Source organism: Oryctolagus cuniculus, chromosome 6 (genome assembly GCF_051225735.1).
Source record: "Oryctolagus cuniculus isolate XC-2025 breed Fujian yellow rabbit chromosome 6, ASM5122573v1, whole genome shotgun sequence".
In the NCBI taxonomy this organism is placed as follows: domain Eukaryota; kingdom Metazoa; phylum Chordata; class Mammalia; order Lagomorpha; family Leporidae; genus Oryctolagus; species Oryctolagus cuniculus.
Window position 1 is genome coordinate 38694354 of NC_142872.1, and position 23806 is coordinate 38718159.

Consider the following 23806-nt stretch of genomic DNA (forward strand, 5'->3'; position numbering starts at 1 on the left):
CCGATCCAGCTCCCTGCTAACGGCCTGGGAAAGCAGCTCAAGCGCTTCGGCCTCTGCACCTTGTGGGAGACCTCAATGAAGCTTTTGGCTCCCGGCTTCAGTCTGGTCCAGCCTTGGCTGTTCACAGCCACTTGCTGAGTGAACCGGCAGGTACACCTCTATCTCTGCCTTTGAAATAATTTTTAAAAATTCCCTGAAGTTTTAATATGCAATATGCCTTTTTCAGATTCACAGTGCAATCCAGGCTTTCTCTCACATGTACTAGCTATGGGTATCCCATCACGATGCTTTTCCATCCATTTTCCCATGTGTCTTGTCTGGACTGGTTAGGACTCTTCTCCAACTGCACTGTGTCTACCAGCCCACTGCCACCAACACTGAGAACATCCACCACTCCGCCCCTCCTTATTTCATGCTCTGGTGGGCTGGTGTCGTGGCACAGAGCACTTATGACACAGCACTCCATACATGTGTGCTGGTTCTGGTCCCAGTTCGTTTTGCACTACCGTGCCTGGTAACGCAGTTGAAGATGGCCCAAGTGCAAACTGCCACCCATTAGGGAGCCCAGGATGCAGTGCCAGGCTCCAGCTTTTGACCCAGCCCAGTTCTGGCTGTTGTGCTCAGTTGGGGAGTGAACCAGCGTCTGAAACCTAGATCCATCTTCTCCCGCTCCTGCTCCCTCTGCCTTAGAAACAAAAGAAAATCTTGCAGAAAAATACGAAGTGCTTTTGGTCTCTATTCCCACGGAAGCCCGTGCCATGCGTGCAGTCCAGTCCGCCAGCCTCTGTGACTCTGGGTCTCCAGGCGCTCTCAGGGAGGCTCAGCTGAGTGCTGTTACCCAAGCACTTTCATTTCCATGTTCTCACCCAGCCTTGGGTTCCAGCCATGTCGTCCCCACTGCACAGATACGAAAAAGGAAGGTCAGGGAGGGCGAGGGGCTCATCCGAGGTCGCAAGGTTATTGGGGAAGACTCGGACAGAACTGGGGTGCTCAAGGTCTCAGGCTGAGGTGGTGGGTCCCCCACTCCCTGACTCCTGCCTGGCCTCCCACCATGCTCGCATTCTGCACGCCTGCATCACACAGAGGCCACCAGGGTCAGGCTGCCAGCACCAGCCGCACCTGGGCCCTCAACACAGCTGCAGCCCCGAGTGCTTCACCAGCTGATCCCAGGCCCCCGAATTCCAAGGTGTTTTTTTTTAAGTACTTTTATTTTCAAGTCAGAAGGTGAAGGCAAAGGGGAGAAGATTTTCCATCGGCTGGTTTACTCCCCAGGTGGTTGCAATGGCCAGGGCTGGGTCAGGCCAAAGCCAGGAGGTTTATCCGGGTCTCCCACATGGCTGGGAGGGACCTAAGTACTTGCGCCACCTTCGGCTGCTTCTCCAGGCCATTAGCAAGGAGCTGGATCAGCAGTGGAACAGCCAGAACTCCAACCGGCATCCAGGAGACACTGGTATCATAGGTGGAGGCTTGACCTACTACGGCACAAGCGGTCTTGAGCAAGCTCTTGGTAAGTGACTGGACATTTCAGGAGACCACTCTGCCCCAAGTCTCTGGACCTGTGATGGGAAGGTGGCCACAGAGATCTCAGCAGAGTCCCAGGCCTCGGTCTCACCTGCGCTGGTCGGCTCTAACAACCTCCTTGTCGCACACACATGCCCTCAGCAACACACTTGTCTGTGCTTTCTCGGGGGAGACTGAATTTTCCCAACCTTTCTATTCTGCTCCTTTTGGCTCCCAATTCTCACAGCGTGACGTACGGCAGCCGCCCTGCACCCAGGCCACACGGTAAATAAGTGGCTGCCTTGACTCACCTGTGCCAACCACGTGAGAGCATGACCTTTAAGACGGCCGTTCCAGAAACTCAGAACACAGACCCTGTCCAGCCTGGTACCCTTCTTCGCTAGGACAAGGATGGCTGCAGTCCCGCTCCTAAGAGAACGGTCACTTGCAGCCCAGGCCTCATCCGCTTGGCGTCAGCTACACATTCGTGCCGGCGTTCTGGGCTCCCCACACCGGGACCACCTGTAGTGCTGTTTACAGAGCCACTGGCTGTCTCCAGCCTGCCCTTCCAGGCTTCTCCAATAACCCAACCTCCAAACTCACCCAGCTTTTCCAGTAAACCAATTCTAAAGCCTCCTGCACATCCTTGGGCATGCCCGTAGCAGGATCCACACTGCTTGGTACCCACCTGTGTATCCGTTTTCTGTTATTTCAATGAAATAATTCAGCCACTTGTGAGGGAAGGGTTTAGGGGGCTCATGGTTTTGGAGGGTCCCATTCCAAGCGCAGGCAGCTGCTGTGCTCTGGTCACTGAGGGCAGCGTTCCTCCTGGGAGGGCTTACATGAGGTGCAGAGCCTCGCACAGTGAGAGGAGCAAGGGCACGGCACAGACCCCGGGGCTGCCAGGGAGCGCAGCGAGAAGCTGCGCCTGACTCTGCTTTTATAACCAGCCTGCTCTTTGGCCCACCTGCCGAGGGCATGCCCCCGGCCCCACCTGTAATCACCACCATTGGATTCAGCCTCTACCCTCTTAGCACCTTTCATTTACGACTCTGCAGATTAAATGGCCATGTGAGCTCAGGAGCTGTAACCCACGCAAACCATTGCAACCTCCGTGTACAGTGTGGGGACCCCAGCCTCAAACTGGCAGGGGCACCTGTTAGAAGGCAGATTCCAGGGCCAACTCAGGCTGCCAAATAAGGCACAAGTGGTGGCACCATGGGCCCAGGTTAGCGCTCACGGAGATTCTCATGCTTGCTCACGGCTGAGGCCATCAATCCTTAAAGCCCCTGGGGACCCAGGAGGAAACTCAAGAGCGGACTTCCCTGCACTGCTCACATAGTCCCTGATGAGCCTGGCAGAAACCCCTCTCTGGTCTGTGAAGGTGGTGGAGGGCTGTGGCTGGCAGAGGGGCGGGGTCAGCAGTGACCCTGCCGTCATTTCTAACCACTCAGATGACTCCTGTAGCCACCACCTGCAGGAGGCATCCCCTGTCCCTGTCACATGGGGAGGTGTCCTTCCTCTGCAGTCCCAGGCTGCTGGGCTCACCCCCTCACCAGGCCACCACGGCTCATCAGGGGCTCCGGGTGCCAGGCGGCGTGCTAGGTGCTCTTGGGTGTTTTCTCATTGACTCAACCCTAGAGGCAGCTATGGTTATTACGCCTGTTTCGCCAAACAGGAAATCGAGCTCAGAGAAGCTAAGTTGCTTTCTCCTGTACTTGTGGTATATCTGATTTTTCTGCCCCACCAGCTTTGGGTGCATGAAGACCCAATGAGTCCATGCAAGACGTTGATTCCAGAGCCCCGGGCGCAGGCAGGCGCTCTGCTGTCCTGGGACGATGACGCTTGCAGGTGTAATGTTTCCTGAGGTCGCACATGTGCCAGGCACCGCGCCAGGCTCTGTTCAAATGTATCTCATTTAAGCCTCTCAACCCATGAGGTTCATTCTGGGGTGTGGAGGAGGAAACCAAGGCTCAGAGAGGCTAGGTCACTCGCCCGGAGTCCCAGAGCCAGCGGATGACAGGGCTGAAGCTGGAAGCCGGCCACCTGGCTCCCGACCACCACACTGCCATGCTCATGCCATGGACATGGAGCGGAAGTCCCGTGGGGCTCCGTGTGGTGTCTTCTGTGTAGGAAACCCCGGTGCTGCTGACAGCAGGCAGTGAGCAAGACTCCCGGGTTGACAGCATTCCTTCCTGGGGCAGAGGAACTTTGAGAAGGGTTTGCTGGTGCACCCAAGGGTTAGGAAATTTTGGCACGGTCGTGTGGGCTGTCCTCGTGTCCCTGCCTTACTCCCGGTCCCTGGAAACTGCAGACTGAGGATTGCACAGCCCTCACCCTCCCATGCCCTGAACCCCAGCTGCAGCCTTTGCCCAGACACCCCATCAATGGGTGGAGGGGTCCAAGCTGGCAGCCAGGGACCTGCACTGGGCCGGCTCGGCACCCATATCTCAAGCTGATGATTAAGTGAGTTCTAGGGGCTGAGGTCGAGCACTCTGGGTTATTTGCTCCATGTACTGTCCACCCACCTGTAGCTCAAGTGCACACTTGGTGGCAGTTTCCAAGAGCCTTTGCAACCTGGCCCCGGCTGCCTTCCGTGCCCTCCTCCCACTGCGCACACACTCCTGCCATCCCGAACCCTTCCTGCTGCTGCACGCACCACGTGTTCCTGCCTCCGTCGCTCCTGCCCTCCGCTCTGCCGCCTGCCTCCCTGTCTTCTACCCGCTGGAAGCCCCTGAGCGTCTCACCGCGGGCACAGGTGCGCCACGGGGTAGTGATTGGGCTGATGTCATTCTGACCCCGTCGGTGCCCGGCAGGAGCTCCCCAGCAGAGCCTGTATCCCCCCTGCTCTTCCTCACACTCTCTGCACTTGGCCATGCGTTCAGCCCATGCTGGATGCGTGAATAAAGGCACAGCCAGGTGCACAGAGGAAGAAAGCACAGAGAATTCTCCGCGCTCCGAGACTATTCCCTAGAGAATGTTGGGCAGCCAGGCCTTCTTGCTCGGGCCCAGAAAGACTGAGACTCGGGCTGTCCCTTGCCTGCAGGGGCCTGGCCAAGGGATCCCACAGTGCCGCTGGCAATGCTGTCACCTGTCGGTGCTGACACGACAGCTCATCCAAACGGGGGGAGCTTCGGACCGGAAAGGTGCTCTTCACTGCACTAGCCCTGGGCGTGAGCACCTGTCCTGAGCGACCCTGTCCCTTCGCACGGAGCCTCGGGGACAGCTGCCATGGCTGTGGTTACCCCTGGTTGCAGACGGTAGAGTCAGGCTCGGCGATGCTAAGTGACCTGCCCAGAGCTGCACAGCTGCTAAGTGGCAGAATTTAGAAACAAGGACCCTGTCCCAGAGCCCACAGTTCAACCACCGACCATTGTCCACGGGCCGGACTCTGAGGGCTAGGGCAGACAGCCTGGGTTCGGAGCCAGACACTCGGAGCTGTGTGCCACAGCCAGGTCTCTGCCCTCAGCAGGCCTCAGTTTCTCATCTTCAACGTGGGGAAGGGGCTACTGACTCAGACCAGTGAGGCCATCGTGCAGGGGTGGCGCATTCAACAGGGACGTACTGGGCCTTTCCTCTCTGCCTGGCGCTGGAGACTCGGTGGTAAACAGGGCGGGCATGGTCCCTCCTTTCTGGAGCTCACAGCCTGGAGACAGAGCGGGAGAGAAAGCAGGCTGCAGGCGGACTTGCAGGAGCACTGCGGAGGGAGTCCAGGGACGCACTACCTAAGCTGAGAAGGATGAGAAGGAGTTGGGGGAGGTGCAGGGAGGAGTAGGGGGGAGAAACTGCAGAGTGAAGACCTGGGAGGACCAGAATACACAGGGCTGCAGAGGCTAAACATCCGGGACACACGCAGCCCATAAGACCCGCACTGAGGGCTGGAGAAAGAAACCGCTTCCAGCTGAAGTCAGGAAGGCTTCTTGGAGGAGGTGGCTTGTGCTGGGCTGGAAGCTTGAGCAAGGTGTTGGCCTTCCGCCTTAGAGGGCTGGGCATTCTGGATGCCAGGGTTGAAAGCGTGCAGTCCGCACTGGGGCAGATGGGCCTGGGAGCCCACACGAGGGAGTCTGCACTGTGTGGAGCTCTAGGGAGCCACCGTTGGAGCAAAGGGAAGGCCGAGATGTCCCTGCGCTGCTGAAGACGAACGGTGGAGGTGAGAAACCTCCAGCCATGGAAACTTCCATTCCGTCCCTCTGGGAGGGAAGCCAGGAGTGCGTGATTTTCCAGACGTTTCATGACTTCCCCGTGTTGGTGACTTTTCTAGTTCCTTACAGTGACTGCCACAAAGCCTGAGACCAGAAAGAGGCTAAGGGGGAGGGGTGGCCTGCTGGGACGCCTGCCAGGGGGAAGATGCCCTGGGGTGGGGGGTGGGGTGCGGAGGGGAGGCAGGAGGCAGCCACAGAGCTCCTGACCCGAGTCCTGCAGCATGGCTGAGCTGATCCTGAGCTGTGGGAACCCAGCCCCAGCCCCGGGGGAGACGCACCCTGAGCAGGGGGCTCAGTACCGACCCTCTGGGTCCACACACTGGCAGTGGGCTGTCCTGGGCCTGGGCCACCACGCTGGGGCTCCGGGTGGCAGCTTCCCCGGCTGGCTCCTCTCACAGTGCCCCGGGCGCCCAGCTGCACCTGGGTCAGGTGTTCCCCAGTTCTGTGAAGAGAAAGCTCAGCTGGGCACTCACTCCTCTGACTCCTGCTGTGTTCTTCAACCAACTCTAGCGATGCCAGAGTGCTGAGCTAGATGAGAGGGAGTTTCGTCTTTCTCATATTTGATTTTCCTCCTTTTCAAGAAAGATACTTCCATTCTATTGGTAAGACAGAGAGGGGGGAGAGAGAGATCGTCCACCCTCCGGTTTATTCTCCAAATGTCTGCAACAGCCAGGGGTGGGCCAGGCCGAAGTCCAGGACTCCAGGCAAGTCTTCCACATGGGTGGCAGGGACCCAGGTATGGAGCCATCACCTGCTGCCTCCCAGGTCCATTAACAGGAAGCCGGATCCGAAGCAGAGTGGCCAGGACTCAGACCAGGCGCTCTGAAATGGTTTTTTTGCAGGCGCTTAAGCTTTGCTCCAAATGCCCGCCCTTTGTGTTGCATTCTCTTTGCCCACAGAAGCATCATGATTTTGTGTATTTCAAGAGGAACTGTTAGATTCCAGTAAGATATTGGAATGCTTCTCTTTACTCAGCAACTCTATATCTAGAAGTTTATTCTATGGAAACAATATGTACATAAACCTGCCGATACAAATATATTTTCAAACAAAGGTTACTGTGGCACGGTTTATAACTCTGAAAAGTTAGAAACAATCTAATGGCCCATCAGCAGGGGATGGCTTGAGTAGTTTCTGGCACAGGCATGCTTTCAAATTACGTGCAGCTCTCAGAATGATTGATTAATACCGGCACGGACCGCGGACTTGGGAGTCTGTCCGTGATGCATTGCGAAGTAAAGAAAGCAAAAAGTTGCAAAACGCTCTTGTTGTGTTTTTAGACAGCTGTATGTCTTGCAGGTACCCAGCAATATAGAACACAGACATCACATCAGTATGGCTGCAAGGAGGAAAACTCTTGAAAAATGTAACTAACTGTGAGCAGTGAGAAACAGAGTTTACAGAGGATCAGTTCCTACCCCCAGGGCAGCTGAGCACAGAGCACAGTCGCCAAGGGTTGGCCCCAGTGGGAAGAGCCCCTTTCTGTCTCCTCTTTTTCCAGGAACAGGAGCCTGACTGTGAGGAGTGTGGTGGAGGAATCGTGCAGTCCCATGGCTCATCTGTCTGGGAGGAAAACGCCAGCTCACCCTCCTTCCCCAGGCATGCAGAGGGTGCGAGGCAGAAGCCCACCAGGGCCTGCCCTGTGGTTCTCCCAGAGCCTGCACCTGCTCTGGCCTGACCATGCCCCCAGCCAGGTCGGATGACTGCATCAGCCCTTAGCTTCTCCGAGTTCTCCCTGCTCAGCCACACTTCCCTGGCCTGGCTCTCAGGATCACACAGCACCAGAAATGAGAAGTCGCGACACAGCAGTGAGAGCCCGGCTGCGCCTCCCAGGCTCTGCAGCCCTGGGCGGGTGCTCCCTCCACCCCCACCACTGAGTGCTGACCCGGTCTCAGCCAGACCCCAGCTCCAAGCCTCTCCTGTCCCTGCCACACCAACCTTCCACAGCGTCTCCTGTGTAACAGGGAACTCTAGCAGGATGCGGGCCACAGTCTTGAGGACGCGAGGGTAAAATGAGAAAATGCGAGTAAAGGAACGGGTCCGCCCTGCCCTCTGCACCTGTTGCATGCTTTGTCTCTGGGGCATCGTTAGGGCTGTTTACCCACCGGGGACACCAAGGCCCAACGGGGCGTCACCCAGCCCAAGTCCTGTAAGTAACAGATGTCCGTGGAAGGAGTCAAGGTCTCCTGACCTCCAGGCGGAGGCTTTCCCATGAGCTATGATAATCCCCGTCTGGAATGTGGGTTGTTCATTCTCCTAACAGGGCACATACAGGTACTGCCTTTTCTAGCTCCTGCCACAGCCAGAAGCCAAGCAGTCACAGGCTCTGGGCATCCCCTGAAGCCAAGAGCCTCGGGAGGGTGGGCTGTGCGTGGCCAGGCCCTGCGGCCACAGGGGTTTTCCCTGGCACGGCTCAGCTGCCCCTGAGTTGGCGCCTGGGCTGTGAGTCACAGCTGCCCCGCTGCAGCCACAGCCTGGGCCTTGGAGCTGGTCCAGAAAGACGTGGGCTCACTCCAGGCTCAGGTGTCCTTGGCCAGGCTCGGAGAGCAGGGAGTGGCCCAAGGGCACAGCAAGCAGGTGGGACCTCACAAACCCCTGAACCCCTCAAAGGCCCTGGTGGGGCGGGAGGGTTGGGAAGCTCCACCCTGTCCCTGGGCTGCGGCTTGGGTCCCATGAGTCTGGGATCTACAGGGCGAGGACCCCTGGCTCGTGCCAGTCCCATCAGCACTGCACCTCTGCAGCTGAGACATCTGCCGGGCCTCCCCACCCACGCACATGGCCAGCCAGACGCTACCCTCGAGCCACAGCCTGCTTCCCCTCTCCCTCCCCTGCCCTCACCCCGGCCACACATCCCACCCTCCTCTTCCTCTTCCCTTCTTGCCTCACTTCTTGCTCTCTGGCGCCCCTGGGGACCCGTGTCTTCCGTGTTCCTACCTGGCCTTGACCATGACTCACCCGGACCTGGAATCCGGGCTGCAGCCGACACCACTCACGAGCCACACACACCAGCCTCAGTGGGCTGCTGGGCAGAGGAGGGAGGCAGGAGGCTGTCCCAGCTTAGTAGCCAAAGCCCAGGCACATGCTGAGGGGCAGGCAGCAGGAGGGGCTCAGGCTCCGGGCACCAGAGCCTCTGAACAGCCCTGCCAGCCCCACGCCCTGCGGCCCAACCCAGGGCCCTCCACCGCAGGCCCAGAAAGCCTCTTCCCCCTGTGCCTGGGGAAACCAACCTAGGTCTGGGCTAGCCAGCCCCAGCACGGGATGGGCAGTGGAAACCACCAGTTTGGGGAGGAAGGAAACACGACTCAGGACTGGAGGGACCTGTCTGGGGACCTGTGGCTGGGGGGGAACCCCTGCCTGCCCCACGCACACCCCCTCCTGCCCAACACAGAAACCGGTACACAGGAGAGACCAGAGACCCCGAGTGAAAAGCACCAGGTTTAATATTAAAATCTTTCCCTTAAAAAAAGTACACGGATAGGAAAACTTAGCATACAAAATAGCACTTCTGTTGTATAAATGTGAGTTACGGTGAGTCCTAAAAATACTTGTAAACCTAGGTGAGTATATCTTTGGTACCGTAGTGAGACCCCACTCCTCCTCCTTCAACCAGGCTTTGGGGGTCCTGGGGCAGGTGCTGGCTGGCACCCACCAGGGTCAACCTTTCCTCACTCCCTTTCCAGCCCTGCCCCTGCCAGGGTCTTGGCCATAGCGCTTATTCCCCTGGCATGTCTAATGCCCACTGAGCTGGGGACAGTGAGGTGCCACTGCCAGGCCTGGGCAGTGACAAACACCACGCCCCATGGAGTGCTGCCTCGGGCAAGTGAGAGGGCAATGTCCAAGGCGCCCATCACTCACACCGCTGTCCGCGGTGCCCACTCCAGGCTTCTCATCCTCTAGGGGACATCCTTGTCCTGTTGTCCAGCCCACCTGCAGCACATACGTGGATGGCAGGCGCTGGGGTCGCGGGCTGCACGAGGTCATGTGATGTGTCCTCTGGGCCCCCTCACCCAGGAGAACTCCAGAGGTCAGAGTCATTGCGGAGCGGGGTCCTTGGCATGCCCCCCCGCCGGAAGCTGTCAGGGGCTTTCCAGCTCCCCAGCTCTCACCCCAAGTTGAGGCCCCAGCAGCTGGGCTGTTGGGACTTGCAGGGCCTTGGGGGAGGCAGCACTGTGTCTGAACCCCTAGAGTGTGCTGTGTGGTCTGGAATCTCCCCGGGGCCCAGCTGACCTTCAGGATGAAGAGTTGAGACCCTCGGCCTTGCTTCATCTGGGCAAAGTGCAGGCCCCTGGAATATTCTAGAATGTTGGCGCTGGCAAGGCACTTGGAGTTAATGAGTCCAACGTGCTCATTTGTCAAAGGGATCAACAAGGCCCAGGGAAGGCAGAGGATTCCTCCAGGGCCTCACAGCAGGACCAGCGCAGAGTCTGGGCCATGTCTTGGTGCATACATGTGGTGCTTCAGGCTGGTACATCAGCAATACACATCGCAGACATAGGGCCTTCCCAAAGTCTCCAGAAGGGGCATCCAGACCACGGACGATGAGGAAAAGTCCCCAGGACAACGGGACCCGACAGATGGGACACGGGCACCTTGACGGCTGGGTACGCCCCAATTGCCCTGGGTGGTAGGTGTAGGCCAGGGCATCCTGCATTAGCTAACAGCGCTCAGTAAACACGGAAGGCCCCAGACCAGCTCGGACCTGGGAGAGGAGACACTGGCCACAGGGGAGGTGTCTGCTGCAAGGGGCGCCTCTGTCCAAGGCGGGCCCCAGCTCAGCCAGGAGCTGGGGACGCAGGGCCCCTCGCAGCCATGCTGGATCCAAGTGCGAGGTGAGGAGGGAGCCGCGGCCCCATCAAGAGCAGCTGGCTGGACGGAGAGAAGCGACGGACCGCCTCCTTCACCCCAGGGATTCCCACCTGTGCACCTGCCCGCCAGGAAGGAAAACCCAACTGTGGGTCACCACACCCCACTCGTCCATCATGTCTGCGGGGAGATGGAGTCCCCTGGGAGGGCCCTGCGCAGAGCCAGAGGCAGAGGGCCGGTCACGGCCACCCCCCTCCCTGGCTCTCTCACCTCCCAGGCCAGCCCCAAGGTCTGGGGCACAACACGTCAGGGGCAGAGCCTCCCAGAAAAGACAGCTGAGGGGGGCAGGTGGCCGGACGGTGCCGGTGCTGGGAGGCAGGAGGGGGCGCTCCAGGCAGGGCAGAGTCGGGGCCAGCCCCCTACAGGAAGCTGTCCTCCGCTTCCACCCGCAGCCCCAGGCAGCCTGGATCTGCCGGCTGCTCCTGCTCCGGCGGGGGCTCCTCCGGGGCCTCCACCTGTGCCTCGAGCTCTGCTTCTTCTTGGGGCTCCAGGGGGCTGTCACAGGAGATGGTGGAAGACGTGTTGGCCTCATTCAGGGTGGAGCTAGAGGAAGGAGGCGGGTGAGTGAGGGGGGGAGGGGACATGGGAACACGCAGGCGGCTCTCAGGACGAGCTGGCTGAGTGTCCCACTGGGCACGCTTTGGCTCCCATAGTCCTTGTAGAGACTATGCAAGGGCTGCACCGTGGAGGACCTGTGGCTCAGGGAAGTGATGTCCCCGGCCCAGGTGAGCAGAGGAGCCAGGACTTCCGAGCAGGTGCAGCTGACCCCAAAGTTCATTCCTCAGCCAGCGGCATCTACCCTCCTAAAGGACTGTGCTGTCTCTTAATCCTCCCACCAACCCCTACCTGAAGGGCTTTCACTGTGGTCATTTTACAGAAGAGGAACTGAAGTTCTGAGAGGTGGAGCCGATTGCATGAGGGCACAGAGCAAGGCCAGCATTCACAACCCCTGGCAGCTGAACTCTACAGTGACTCCTCTGTGTCGTCTCCCTGGAGCCTGAGGACGTTGGCTTCCTCCATGGGCACAGCCAAAAGGACAAAGGGCCCGCACCGGCCTACGTGCACTCCCAGTGCCACGGGAGAAACCGAGGGTTGCAGGGGAGAAGCCTGCGCAGGTATCACAGCAGTGGTAACAGCCAGGGGCTGCCCCACTCACTCCACCCTGGGCTGGATCTCGTCTGGGGGTGGGTTTGGCCTCCTGGGCAGCCCCGATCTTCAGCAGAGGAGGATCCTGTCTCAACAGCATTCCCAGGCCACAGCCAGGGCTGTCCCACACGGCAGCCTCACTGCATCCCAAGGCGAGACGAAAACCACCAGCCTCCTGCCTGGCCTGAGTTCTGGCCTGAACTGCTGTGGGTGCCTCTACAGCCACGCTGGGCTCCCAGGGCTGAAGGACAGACCACAGACCTGAGACTGGCCATGACCCTGTCCTTGGGGCTACGACAGGGCCCAGAGAGGGGAGGGTACCCAGGGCCTCTTAAAAGGCAGGGCTCACAAATGATCCCCAGCCCCTCCTTCTATGACTGGTCTTTGCCTCACACCTGACGTCATCCCAGGTCAGTCCTGTTTACTCATAGGAATGAGTACTCGGCCATGGCACCTGCAGCCAGCTCAGCCCCAGGCAGACAGACAGACACAAACACACACACACACACTTACACACACACCATGCACGCTGTACAGCTACCTGGCAAGGCTGGGGGAGCCCTCCAGGGGGCCCTCATCAGCAACCTCGGGCTTGGGGTCAGGCAGGGGGATGATGTAGTCGTTGTCGCCCTCGTTGGGCTGCACGGCCGTGTAGAGGACAGAGCCGGTGTCCAGGGGAGATCGGAGGCCGTGGAACCCAGGGAAGCGGGCTTGGGACCGGAGGATGGCCGGGTGGTCACTCCTGAGAAACTCCTCATCCACCTGCTGGTACTTCTGCTCCGCCAGGCATGGGGGGAACCAGAGAAACAGAGATGGCTTCAGGGACCAGCTGAGCAAGTCGGGCCACGGGGGGGCTCAGGGAAGAACGGGGTTTGCTAAGCCGCCCCGCCCACTGAGGGAGGGGGCGGAGGCAGCGCAGCCCGAGTGCCTCACCCCTCCCCACTGCGGAGCCAGCAGGTTAGTGCTCTCCTCCTGCCCCCATTGCCCCCAGGGGCCCTCGCCATGGGGAGGCGATGACTCTACAACGTCTCCCTGGTCCCTGGGAGCGCCGCCGGGCATGGGCACGGGGTGAGAGCCAGACCTCGGGAAAGGCCGTGTCTGCACCTCCCCGCCTCTCCCTGGTTCCTGCTGCGGGACGGGGCAGCGTTTTAGGGTCCTTGCGGCTCTGTGTGCCTTGGGGCAGCCTGAGACAGGGTTGCTGTGGTCCTAGAGCCCCAGATCTGGCCTGGGTGCAGAGGCCTGGGAAGGCAGCAGGACCCCAGGGCTGCGGCCCCGCCCTGTGCCGAGTAGTCAGCGTCCCCGTAGGAGCCCACTGGAGAGCTCTGTGCCACCAAAAAGGCAGGCTCATCGCTGCAGCCCAGGTCTGCCCAGCAGCAGCAGAGAAACGGAGGCCCAGAGAGAGCTACGGGGGTTTCCTCCAAATAGCAGCACCGCATGCAGAGCCCTGAATCGGGGGCCAACTTCTGCATCACAACTCTGCCCCCACCCTGCCTCAGTTTACCTTTTTGTAACCCTCGCCCAGCAGCCTCTCGAGAAGCAGCACGAGTTGGGAGAAAGGGGGCCGAATCTCAAACTTCTCTTCCCAGCACTTCTGCATGATCTCGTAGCTGGGGAAAGAGGCAGAGTGGCTCATGGTCTCGGGTTTGGGGCCCAGGGGAGCTGGAGCCTGGCATCTCTGGAAACACAGCAGCCAGGCAAGGGGGCTGGGAGGGTGTCGGACAGGCACTGCCTCCTATCACGGCCTTGGCCTTCCCTCCCAGCACCCCTAATCCGTCTGCCACACGCTGGGGAGCCCATGACCCAGGTTTGGCCCAGAGGAGCTGCTGTCCCCTCCGCTTGATGGTGGGCTGTGGATGGCCCATGACACCGGCTGGCCCAGGACAGTCAGCTCCGGCACGCCTGCTGGACCTGTGGTGCCAGCAACCAGCAGCCAGCAACAGTGCCAGCCTGGAAACGAGGCCAGCACAGAGGAAAGCAGAGAGAGCCCAGGGCTGGGACGAGAACGTCCTCATGACACCGTGTGAACACCAGATCCAGTCCTGCCTCGTCTGAGCAAAGGGATGTGTCTTTGATGTAAGCCAGCAGGGCTGCGTATCTGTGGTTTGCACCCACAAAACCCTCCCAGATGTGCCAGGCTCCACTCACATCTCGTCGGAGGCATGTGCAGGCTGGGCCATGCGGTAGCCCCGCTTGATGGCATTGTAGAATTGCTCGTTCATGGGCAGCTCCGGGTATGGCGTGCCGCCTGTTGGGAAGTAGAGACAGGAGACCCGCAGGCTTAGGCGACCCTACTCTACTGGGCCCAGGGAGGCAGGTTGGCCCTGGTGGCGGTGAGGGTGCAGGACCCCTGGCATTGGCAAATGCGGGCTGCCACCCTGCCCAGAACAGAGACCCTGATAACCAGGCTCTTGGGTGTCACTGTCCAAACCCTCCCTCCCAATACCCAAATGCAGAGATACAGAAGTCCAAAGGGGGCAAGAACCTGCCACGGCCACACATCAGGGGGAAGCAGAAAAACTGGGGTATGGCCCAGAACCCCTGAGCCCGTCCCAGTACCTGTCCTACAGGCGGACGCCATGGCACAGCCGGGGGCAGAAGGGCACCTACCCAGGGTGAAGATCTCCCAGAGGAGGATCCCAAAGGACCACACGTCGCTCAGGGTGGTGTAGAGGCTGTTGAAGATGCTCTCCGGGGCCATCCACTTCAGGGGCAGGAAGGTCTGTGGGGAGGGGGGACGGGCTGAGTGCAGCCCTGCGGTGCTTGGGGCAGGAGTGTGCAGCCTGGGGCTCAGGGGCTCCGAAGCACCCAGGAAACTGTCCCTTGGCTCGCTGGCTGGGAGAAAGTCCCAGGGTCCCTCACAGAACAGGTGCCTCCTTCCAAGCCCAGGAGGGCTGCCTGGTGGGCACGCAGGCATGGGAGTCAGGGACCTGCCGAGGCGCCACCACCCACCTCTCCTCCTGGCTCCACCTCTGCGCTCACTGGAAAGGGGGAGATGAGTGGGAGGCTGGATGGACGCATTTAAGAAACTTTGTCTATTTGAGAGGCAAGCAGACACAGAGCACCCAACTGCTGGTTCACCACCAAACGCTGCACTGGCCCTGAGCCAGGGGTCAAAGCTGGGAGCCAGGAACTCAATCTTAGTCTCCCACACGTGGACCCAACTACTTAAACTGTCACCTGCTGCCTTCGGGGGTGCCCATTAACAGGAAGCTGGAGGTATGAGCAGACAGGAACCAGGCACCCCAACATGGGATGTGGGCTCCCCAAGTGGTATCTTTACTGCTAGACCAGATGCCCATCCTGGATGGTCACACTTCAACCAACCAGCGATGCCTGGGACCACTGCTCTCTCAGACAGAGTCACCTGGGCTTCCTCATCTTCTCGCCACCCCTGGGACACCACATTTGGTCTGCTCCTCCTTTCCACCCACCTGGGGAGCCTGCCGGTCCTTGCCAGCCCAGCTGCACCTAGGGGACCCGAGCATCTGCCCCTCGTCCTGCTTTGTGCACATCTGGGGGGGCTTCCCTTCCGGCCCCTTCCTGCCTCTTCCCATTCCTCTGAGCCCCACAAGAGCCCCAGGTGCGCTGATTGGGAGGGAGCCCACCCCCCGGGGCCCCGAGGAGGCACTCACGCTGCCTTTGGAGATGTAGTTGGAGTCGCGCATGATGTCTCGGGCCAGGCCGAAGTCACAGATCTTGACCAGCTTGCCCTCGCAGATGAGCACGTTCCTGGCTGCCAGGTCTCGGTGAACGCACTGGGCAGGGGCAAGTGGGGAGCTGAGCCCTCAGGGCCCTGGTGGGAAGACCCTCCACCGCTGGGCAGGGGGCGGGGCCAGGTGTGGGGGGGTGAGTGCCCTGCCGGCCCCGCCCAGCAGAGGAGCCCTGAACTCGGGCTATCTGGAGAGCCACCTTCCCCCACCCCAAGGCCACACGTACGTTCTTGGAGGCCAGGAACTCCATGCCGTTGGCCACCTGGTAGCTGAAGCCCACGAGGTCCGTGTAGCTGAGTAGCGGGGATTCGTTGATCAGAGTGGTCCGGTAGGTCCTCTCGGGGGCTGGGGGAGCACAGAGGGTCACGGCCATCTTGTGTCTGCTCCTGGCCCACAGAGCTACAGAGAGCGAGGGTCCTGGGCAGTGGCTACTGAGCCTGCAGTTCTCCCCGACAGGAGGGGCTCCTTGCTGACCTAAGCCACTCCCATTTCATCGGCGCCCTCACTGGTCAGAAAAACTTGGTGCTAGCCCCAGGGCCACCTTGCTCAGCCTAGCCTACTCGACTCTCAGGGACACCAGAGCAGCCGGGGGCTGGCTGTGAACAGATTCCGTCACCCCCAGGCCCTAGGAGGCCATACTTCCCCTCCCTCCTCGGTGCTCCCCCCTCACCCCTCTTGTGCCTGCAGGATATGTGCATGCCTCTGAACTCGTAAATAGGATCCAATACACAGCAGCTTTGTGCAGGTGGCAGGCCTCAGTGTCCACATCCATGAAATGGGCACATGGCCACCTTCTTCCCAGAGTTACCGCAAGGCTGGGCAAGAAGGTGGTATCATGGCATGGGCATGTGTGAGAACGTGGTGGCCACCCACCGGAGGGGACGTAGTTATCGTAAGGGGCCATGTAGTTGGAGGAGTCAATGTCTGCGTATTTGACATCTCCTTTCATGTCCAGCATGGGCACGTAGTCCACCGACTCGTCCTTGCTCATGTCCATGTAGCCGCCGTCACTCTCGCCGGTCAGGGACATGTGGCTGTGGGCAGAGGGTATCACAGGAGAGGCCATGGGCTTTCCCTTCTGTGCCCCGTCCTGTGCCCCCTGTGCACAAGGCTCAGTCACTCACTCTCCTTCCATCACTCCCCATGTGAGTAGCCACAGATCTGCCCTTTCAAGCAACCCAGAAGGCCCCAAGCTGGGCTCTGGGGCTGCCCAAAGGACACACAGCCGGGCACACGTCCCCAGTGAGCTCACACGAGGTGGGTACTGCTCCCCGGGATGAGCGTCACCAGGTAAGTGTGGCCCCTCCAGCGCCACCCAGGCACGAGGCCCCGGGAGTGCCGGCACCTGCCCTGCGTGGGCAGCACGGGCCAGCCTCGGATCTCCATCAGCAGTCTCGGCACCCAGTGGGCTATGCGGCCGGGAGGGAGATGGGTAGGACCCCGATCCCTCAGCCGGGACGACAGGGCCGAGTGTTCCCCTCTTCTGTATGCCTTCTGGACTTTCTCCTGCCTTTGCTGTGGGAGTCAGCAAAAGAACTAAGGCACAGTCTTCTAGAAATGACCACGGGAGCTGGGTGCTGCAGGGGAGGCCAGAGGGGTGGAAATGGGGAAGCTGTGACTCGGGAGGCCTGGCTCTCACCCAGCCCCTGCCTCTGCCCCTGTGTGCCCCAGGCAGGACAGCAAGAACTCAGAGCACAAGGCCAGTGCGCGGGGTCACGTCTTCAGAGGGCGTGGCCCAGGGGCTGGCACGCCAGCACGGTCAAGCAGGGGGCAGGCGTCCCCAGCACTGCCACTGTCACCCCTGTTATTCCCTCACGTGGGCTGGACAGCCTGTGGCGCCCCCCTTCACCACTCCCCATGGCCTTTGCTTCCTCTCCTGGACAAGGAGGCAGCGAGCAGGTGCCACCCCCCACCACGGGCCGCAGCGTCCCGCCGGGTACCTGGGCAGCCGCAGGCCGACGGCCAGGGCGTTGCTGTAGAGCTCAGCGCTGGGCGGGCGGCGCTTGTCGGAGTGCTGCTGCAGGAAGGTGTGCTTGTTGCGGTGCAGGTAGTCCACCAGGTCACCGTAGCGGCAGTACTCGGTGATGATGTAGATGGGGCCTGCGGGGGCACCGGGCTCAGGGCCAAGACGCTAACCACCAGGCGGGGGGTTGGGGGAGAGGCAGCTTGCCCCGGGGGGCTCGAGGCCGTGCAGACCCAGGCTGAGTTTGCACATCTATTCCATGAGGCTAGCGACACTCAGAGGATGAATGAGATAGTGCCGCAGTGTCTCTGTCAGCATGGCACGTGCCAAGCACGCCGTGACTGATAGGTTTGCAAGCCAAAGCTGACGATGGAGCCGGAGCTTACAGGTTCTGTCCAAGTTCAATGCCTTTACTCAATCAGCGGGAGCTTTAAGACACTGAGGGAAACATAAACTGTGAAACGAGTGATCACTGAGGACCTACGCTGGCCTGTGCACACAGCGTACTTCCGTATTTTGTTCTGCTTGCACAATACCAAGGAAAATCCCAAATATCACAATACGCAGCTGCAGAGTAGTAACTTTTTTTTTTTTCAGTCGAACTTGCAATCAGAGCTTTCAAATAAACACAGTTGGCCAGAGAGACATTCTTCCAGGATCTGAGAGAAAGCACACTGGGGGTCTCCCATGGAGGTGTCCCAGGAGTTCATGGCAAATCAATACACCTTATGCAAAAACTCTGCACGGAGTTCAGAATCCTTGCCCCAAAATAAACCCATCTTTTGATTTCATTCTGCCATGAACTTTCAGACACCCCCTCATGTAATTCGACCCAGGGTCCCATGAGTTGTTAATATCATCATTATGCGAATCAAGTGGACACCTGGATTTGGAAACAGCTGGGACCTGCGCTGGAGTGTTTTTGATTGTGTCAGTGTCACATCTGGGACTATGAAGTGAGGGTTCGGGCTGGGCTGGGTGGGGCCCCTCCTGCGGGAGGGTCCTGGTGTCCTTGAACCACCTGCGGCCCGGGGGGATGGGGGTGGCCAGGGACCAGGTGCTCCCCCTAGGCCCCCGGGGAGTGGGCTTGCTCACCTCCCTTGGTGCAGGCCCCCAGCAGGTTGACCACGTTCAGGTGTGGCCCAAGGTGACTCATAATCTTCAGCTCGGACATGAGGGCTTGCTTCTCACTGCTCCGGGCTGTGGCTGCAGGCAAGGGGGGCCCAGCCAGGACCTGTTACTGTGGCTCTGCGGATGCCCCTTCCCACGCTGGGAGACCCACGTGGCCAGGGGTGGGGGAGGCGCGAGGAGGCCAGGGTGCAGCACCCTCTCGTGTGGTGTGGCCGCACAGTCTGCCCAGAGAGAGACTGAACGTCCACAGAGAGCCCGGGGGGAGTGGGGTCCAGGACTCACATTTCAACATCTTCACAGCCACCTTCATGGTGGCCTGCGAGTGACTGAGGCCATGGGCCGTGGCCTCCACCACCTGCCCGAAGGCGCCGGAGCCGAGGGTGCGACCTGGGGTAGAGATGATCCCTCAGCTCCCAGCCGACCAGGAAGCAGCAGCTGCTGCCCCTCCCAGCCAGGCGACGCCGGGCCACTCTCCCAGGTCAACCACCCCTAGAGCTGTCCTCTCTCCCCAGGGCACACGGCTCCACTACACCCCCCACCCCCCACTTCCCCAGCCTGTCCTCCTAGGTCCTCTCTTTCTTTGGAGGGGTCACACCGTCACAAGACTTCAGCGCTGGGGGCCAGAGAAGGCCTAGGTCTCAGAGCTGCCACGGGAGGCCTCCTAGCACTGACCGAGCACGAGCTGGTCCCGCGGCAGCTCCCATGTAGAGTCGTAGGGCAGCTGCATGGGGTCCACGTAGATGTACTCGTGGCCATCAGAGCTCACGGACTCGATCACCTTCCACCGGATCTCGTAGCGTGGCTTCTGCAGTACCAAGAGCAGGAATGGACTGTCACGGGGGTCTCTGACCTGAGGTCCAACAGGCCAGCCCCACAGAGGATAGATGGAAGCCCAGAGAGGGACAGGGCCACATCTTAAGTCACACAGCAAACGAACAGCTGAGCCACAGCCTTCAGGGTCCCCGAGGGGACAGTGGCGGAGGAGCCCGTGGGACTTGGCAAGCTGAGGAGCAGCTGATGGAGGGGCCTGGGTCATCAGAACCTCTGTGCCAGCTTCTCCCAGAGCCCCAGCTGCTCCTCGGATGGGAGGAGCAGCACAGGCAGCCCCAGAAAGAAAGGGGATGAAGTAGGGGGACTCTGCTGGGGGAAGACGGGGCCTCCCCAGGCTGGATCAGGCAGAGCACGAATCTCATGGCAGGATGTTGGGTCGGGAACTGTACACTGCTGGCATCACAGAGCGGTGACAGGTTGGAACAGACACTAAAGTCAGGAGCAGCACAGTGCTCCTCAGTGGACCCAGGTGTGTCCATGCGGGGAGCCCGAAGAACCCTGAAGCCAGTGCGCTGCGGCTGGGATGGGAGGGACGATGCCGGAGCAGGGGGCCTGGGGCGCAGTCGCAGCCGGAAGTCCCGGATAGCCCAGGCTGCTGGGGGTGGAGGCGGCTCAGACGCCCAGCGTCATTCTCTATAAATCCCCACCTGAGCCCCAGGCTGCGCCCCGCATGCGGTCAACTCAAGCAGGGTTCCAGGAGGGCGCGAGGGCGGGGGAGCCCCTGCAGAAAGGGGCTCCTGGCTGGGGGTGGGGAGCACTCACCTTCTGCCAGATCATGATGAGGATGATGAGGGAGATGATCGTGAGCACCACCAAGGCCAGGATGGCCGAGATCACCACCACTTTGAAGGGCAGCGCTGGGGGCAGGGAGCAGAGCAGGCCCTGGGTAAGCAGGGCCCGGGCAGCTGCCTCCTTCACTCCACCGACCGCTGGCCTCACAGGTCACCTGTCCTCACTTCCCACCCCTCTGTGACCCTGCCCAGCGGCCCACCAGGTCAGCCTCTCCGTCCTGGCTCTGGTCACGTCTTTAGCTTCCCCGGCAGACACCCCATACCTCCCAGCAATGACCCCAGCTCTCTGCCGGCCTCACCACCTTCTGCCCGTGCCAGGGCCAAACCCCTTGCCTTCATCCTGTCCACTGCCTGGGCCTGCCATGCGGCCTGGGCCACTCTCACTTCTCTGAAACCATGCCTGAGTGGACCTGAGCTGAGTTCCATGCCTGACTCAGTGGCCAATGGCCTGCGGGGGCAGCCCTGAGGGGCAGGAAGCTGCGCCTCCTGCCCAGTTCCACCCAGGAGCATGGGGTGGGGGTGGGCTGGGAAGGGAGGTCGGGCAATGACAAGTGCTGTGAAGTGCGTCCTCAGGGTTACCTCACTAAGCACACAGGCCCCACACTGGGACCCCCAAGCCAGAGTCTCCTTCACAGCTTTGCTGCACACGTCCTCACCCCACCCCCATCCACCTGGGACAGACTCTCCCCTGCCCTGCCCACTGGGCACCCTGGAAACTCTCCCTCCCACCTGCCCTTCTCTACCCCCCAGAGAGCCCTGTCTTGCCTCCCCAGGGTCTCCTCCCCACACTTCCTGCTCAGGGTCCCTGGCCCATGTCACTTGTACCAGCCACACCTCCATCCTAGGAAGCAAGCCCCCATCTCTCTGGGAGCCCACTCTGAGTAAGGAAGGGGAGCCTTCCTCCAGCCACCCCAGCTGTCCCTGGTTGGTGCATGGCATCCCCTCCGGGCACCACACTACAGCTTCACCTCTGTTTTTGCTCAGAGCTGGTCTATGGGCCGCTGTCTACACTGTCCGACCACACAGCAGCTGGCCCAGGGATATGTGTGCCCACAGGGAGCATGAGGGTGATGCTGGAAGTAGGAAACCCACCCACGCACCACAGGGGCAGGGGCCAGGAGGCAGGTCTGTGCACACACAGGCACGTGCATGGACAAGTCCAGGGGCCTGCCCACCCAGGGACTAGGCATGCTCACATCACGCTCACATACACGCCCTCAGCGGCTACCCAGACCACCAGGCATCCAAGTCCAGGCTCCCAGATGCACCTGCCAGCTTCACCCGCGTCTCTGGGGATCAGGCACCTCTCAGAACCCAGTTCACAGATCCCTATGTGCCAGGCATGTGGCACAGGTGCACAGACGGGTTACACGTGCCACACACATATAGTTTGGTTCACATCCAGTTTATAGACCTGTGTTTGCACACATGTGTGTGCCCTGACCAGTTTCACAGTGCTCTGGGCTGCTACGGACGCCTGGGCACAGTCACCAGGAATGCAGGGGCGTGGCGGGGGGAGGGACGCCGGCGGACTCACAATGCGGCACCACGGTGACCTCCTTGGTGTCGTAGTCACGCAGGTTGCGCAGCACACAGCGCACCGACAGCGGCTGATCCACGTGGCGCAGGCGCAGTGTGCTCACCACCTCAAACTCCTGCTCCTCCGCCCAGTACGTCACGTTGGTCTCTAGCTGGCTCTCGTCCTCGGAGCGGTTCCCCAGCGGCGTGGGCGGCAGCTCGGACGGGCACCTGCAGGCAGAGCCGTCAAGTGGTGGGGGAAGCAAGGAGGGCTTGTCCAGTCCCCTGATGCCTCCCTCTGCCCGGGCTTCGGCGCCGTGCTCCCTCGAATGACCAGCAGGGGGCGATCCCACTCCACAACGGAAAACCCCAGGTTGTGAGATCCACTCCACTCATTTGCCTCCAGGGTCTCACAGCTGGGGGCCGTGTCAGGGGTAGAGGCAGAACCTGAATTGAACCCTGCCTCTCTCTATCACGCGAGAACCACCCTGATCAAGTGAGGTCCCCGGGGCACTCAGGGATCAAGGTCAGGAGAAGCCACAATTCGGGTCATGCAGTGTCTGAGGAGGTGGCAGGCTGGCCTTCCAGGATGTGGCTGTAGCCTGGAGCAGCGTTTGCAGAGGAGAGGGCTGGACTAGACACGGGCTGTGGGTGCCCAGGAGACCGAGCCCGGCCGGGGTGGGCTCACCTTTTCAGGTCTCTGCAGGTAAACCAGGTGACATTCGGCTGAGGCATGCCCCGGCCACGACAGCGAACTATCTGCTCCCCACTGGCGAGGTGGCTCTCGCTCAGCTCCAGCACACGGACAGGGACTGTGGGGAGAGGGGACAGGGCCAGGAAGTGTGGGGTCAGCAGGAAGGGACTGGCCAGGGAGGACCTGCTCAGGTCCCCTGGGGGTTGGGGGGGACAGGGAGGCAAACATTAAAAGCAGGTGAACACGGACTACCAGGAAGGACCCCCCTCCAGGGAGCTTCAAAGGGCAAGCCTCAGGAGGGGCTGCTGGCTGCTGTGTCTTTAACGCCTCTCTGAGACTTGCTAATCTTCCCTTTTAACAAGAAGGGAGCTGGGGTGGCCACACTCACAAAGCTGGCGAGTAATCGCATTGTTTTGTTTCCTCTGAGTTTATTTTAGTGGCTGCCTTAGACTCAGGACATGTGACGCTGATTTTCCATCTACAATTGGGAGGTTATATTTTGTCTTTCAAAATAAGCTTATTTTGGGCGAGCCGATTGACGAAATACGGAGTCAGGATCGTGTCATCCGTCAGCTCGGAACCCTGGGAAGGCTCTTCATCTGGGCTGTGGTGAAGCTGGACCGGGCCCTCAGGGACCCGCCCTCTGCCCACCCCCCACTGCCTCCCTGCTCTCTGACCTCCCCTCCCTCTGTTCTGGCCACTCAGGCCTTTCTGCCATGGCTCTGGCCTCTGCCCTGCCTTGCACCCAACATCCGCTTGGCCAATTCCCTCACAGTCTTCAAGTCGTAGAGCAGACGGCACCTCCCCCGTGAGGCCCACCCTGCTCACCACCCTCCTGAGCCTGACTCTGCTTTTTTCCCCTTGTTACCTTCTAACCTACAGAACTAGCCCGCAGCTCCCCCTACTGTACAACGAGTGTGATGCAAGGAGGGAAACTTGTGACCTTGGTGCATGAATGCCTGAGGTTTTAGAAATACCCATCTAGCCAAGGCCACCTTGGACAGGTGGGGAAACCGAGGCCCAGGGAGAGGACACCCCTGGATCAGAGGGCCACAGGCAGGGTCCCAGGACGCAGTCTCCTGGGTTCCAGCTTCCTGCGTGGATGCGGGAAGACGCAGCAGGGAAGGGGGCAGGGGTGGCCCTCACCGTTGACCTGCAGCTGGAAGGAGAGCTGTGCCTCGGCGTCCTCGTGGAAAGCCCGCATGGTGTACCTGCCCGCCTCCGCCACCTTCACCCGCACCAGCGTCAGTTCTGACACGTACCTGGGGAGCAGCGCAGGCCGGGAGAGCCAGCTGTCAGAGCAGGAAGGGCTCCTCCAGCCCCCGCCCCCTGCTCCCCTGTACAAGCAGGAGAAACAAGGCCCTGGGAGTCGCACAGGTGTCCCAGGCGAGGCCCGGGAGGGACTGGGAGTGGGCAGGGAGGCCCTATTCCACCCCCTTCCTGAGGGTCTGGCATGC

At 60.5% G+C, this 23806-nt stretch overlaps 1 protein-coding gene and 1 long non-coding RNA gene across 2 annotated transcripts in view; both read right to left on the reverse strand.

Annotated features, from left to right (window-relative positions):
- Positions 1-716: 716 nt before the first annotated feature.
- LOC149126111 (uncharacterized) lies at positions 717-2331 on the reverse strand. The gene is made up of 2 exons (XR_016236359.1): positions 2189-2331; positions 717-897 (listed from the first exon to the last, which is right to left on the reverse strand). It is a non-coding gene; the product is annotated as an uncharacterized LOC149126111 (long non-coding RNA).
- Positions 2332-9124: 6793 nt separating this feature from the next.
- The window catches only part of PDGFRB (platelet derived growth factor receptor beta), a 35258-nt gene continuing 20576 nt past the window's right edge, over positions 9125-23806 (reverse strand). Inside the window, exons 8-23 of the mRNA XM_002710305.6 lie at positions 23496-23611; positions 22344-22467; positions 21675-21886; positions 20109-20203; positions 19188-19320; positions 18798-18902; positions 18480-18590; positions 17362-17521; positions 16295-16455; positions 15648-15766; positions 15344-15466; positions 14319-14430; positions 13857-13956; positions 13213-13318; positions 12253-12485; positions 9125-11108 (exon numbers count right to left, since the gene is read on the reverse strand). Of these exons, the coding sequence (XP_002710351.4) occupies positions 10925-11108; positions 12253-12485; positions 13213-13318; positions 13857-13956; positions 14319-14430; positions 15344-15466; positions 15648-15766; positions 16295-16455; positions 17362-17521; positions 18480-18590; positions 18798-18902; positions 19188-19320; positions 20109-20203; positions 21675-21886; positions 22344-22467; positions 23496-23611 (2194 nt within the window). The 3' untranslated portion in view covers positions 9125-10924. The remainder of the gene's footprint in view (positions 11109-12252; positions 12486-13212; positions 13319-13856; positions 13957-14318; positions 14431-15343; positions 15467-15647; positions 15767-16294; positions 16456-17361; positions 17522-18479; positions 18591-18797; positions 18903-19187; positions 19321-20108; positions 20204-21674; positions 21887-22343; positions 22468-23495; positions 23612-23806) is intronic.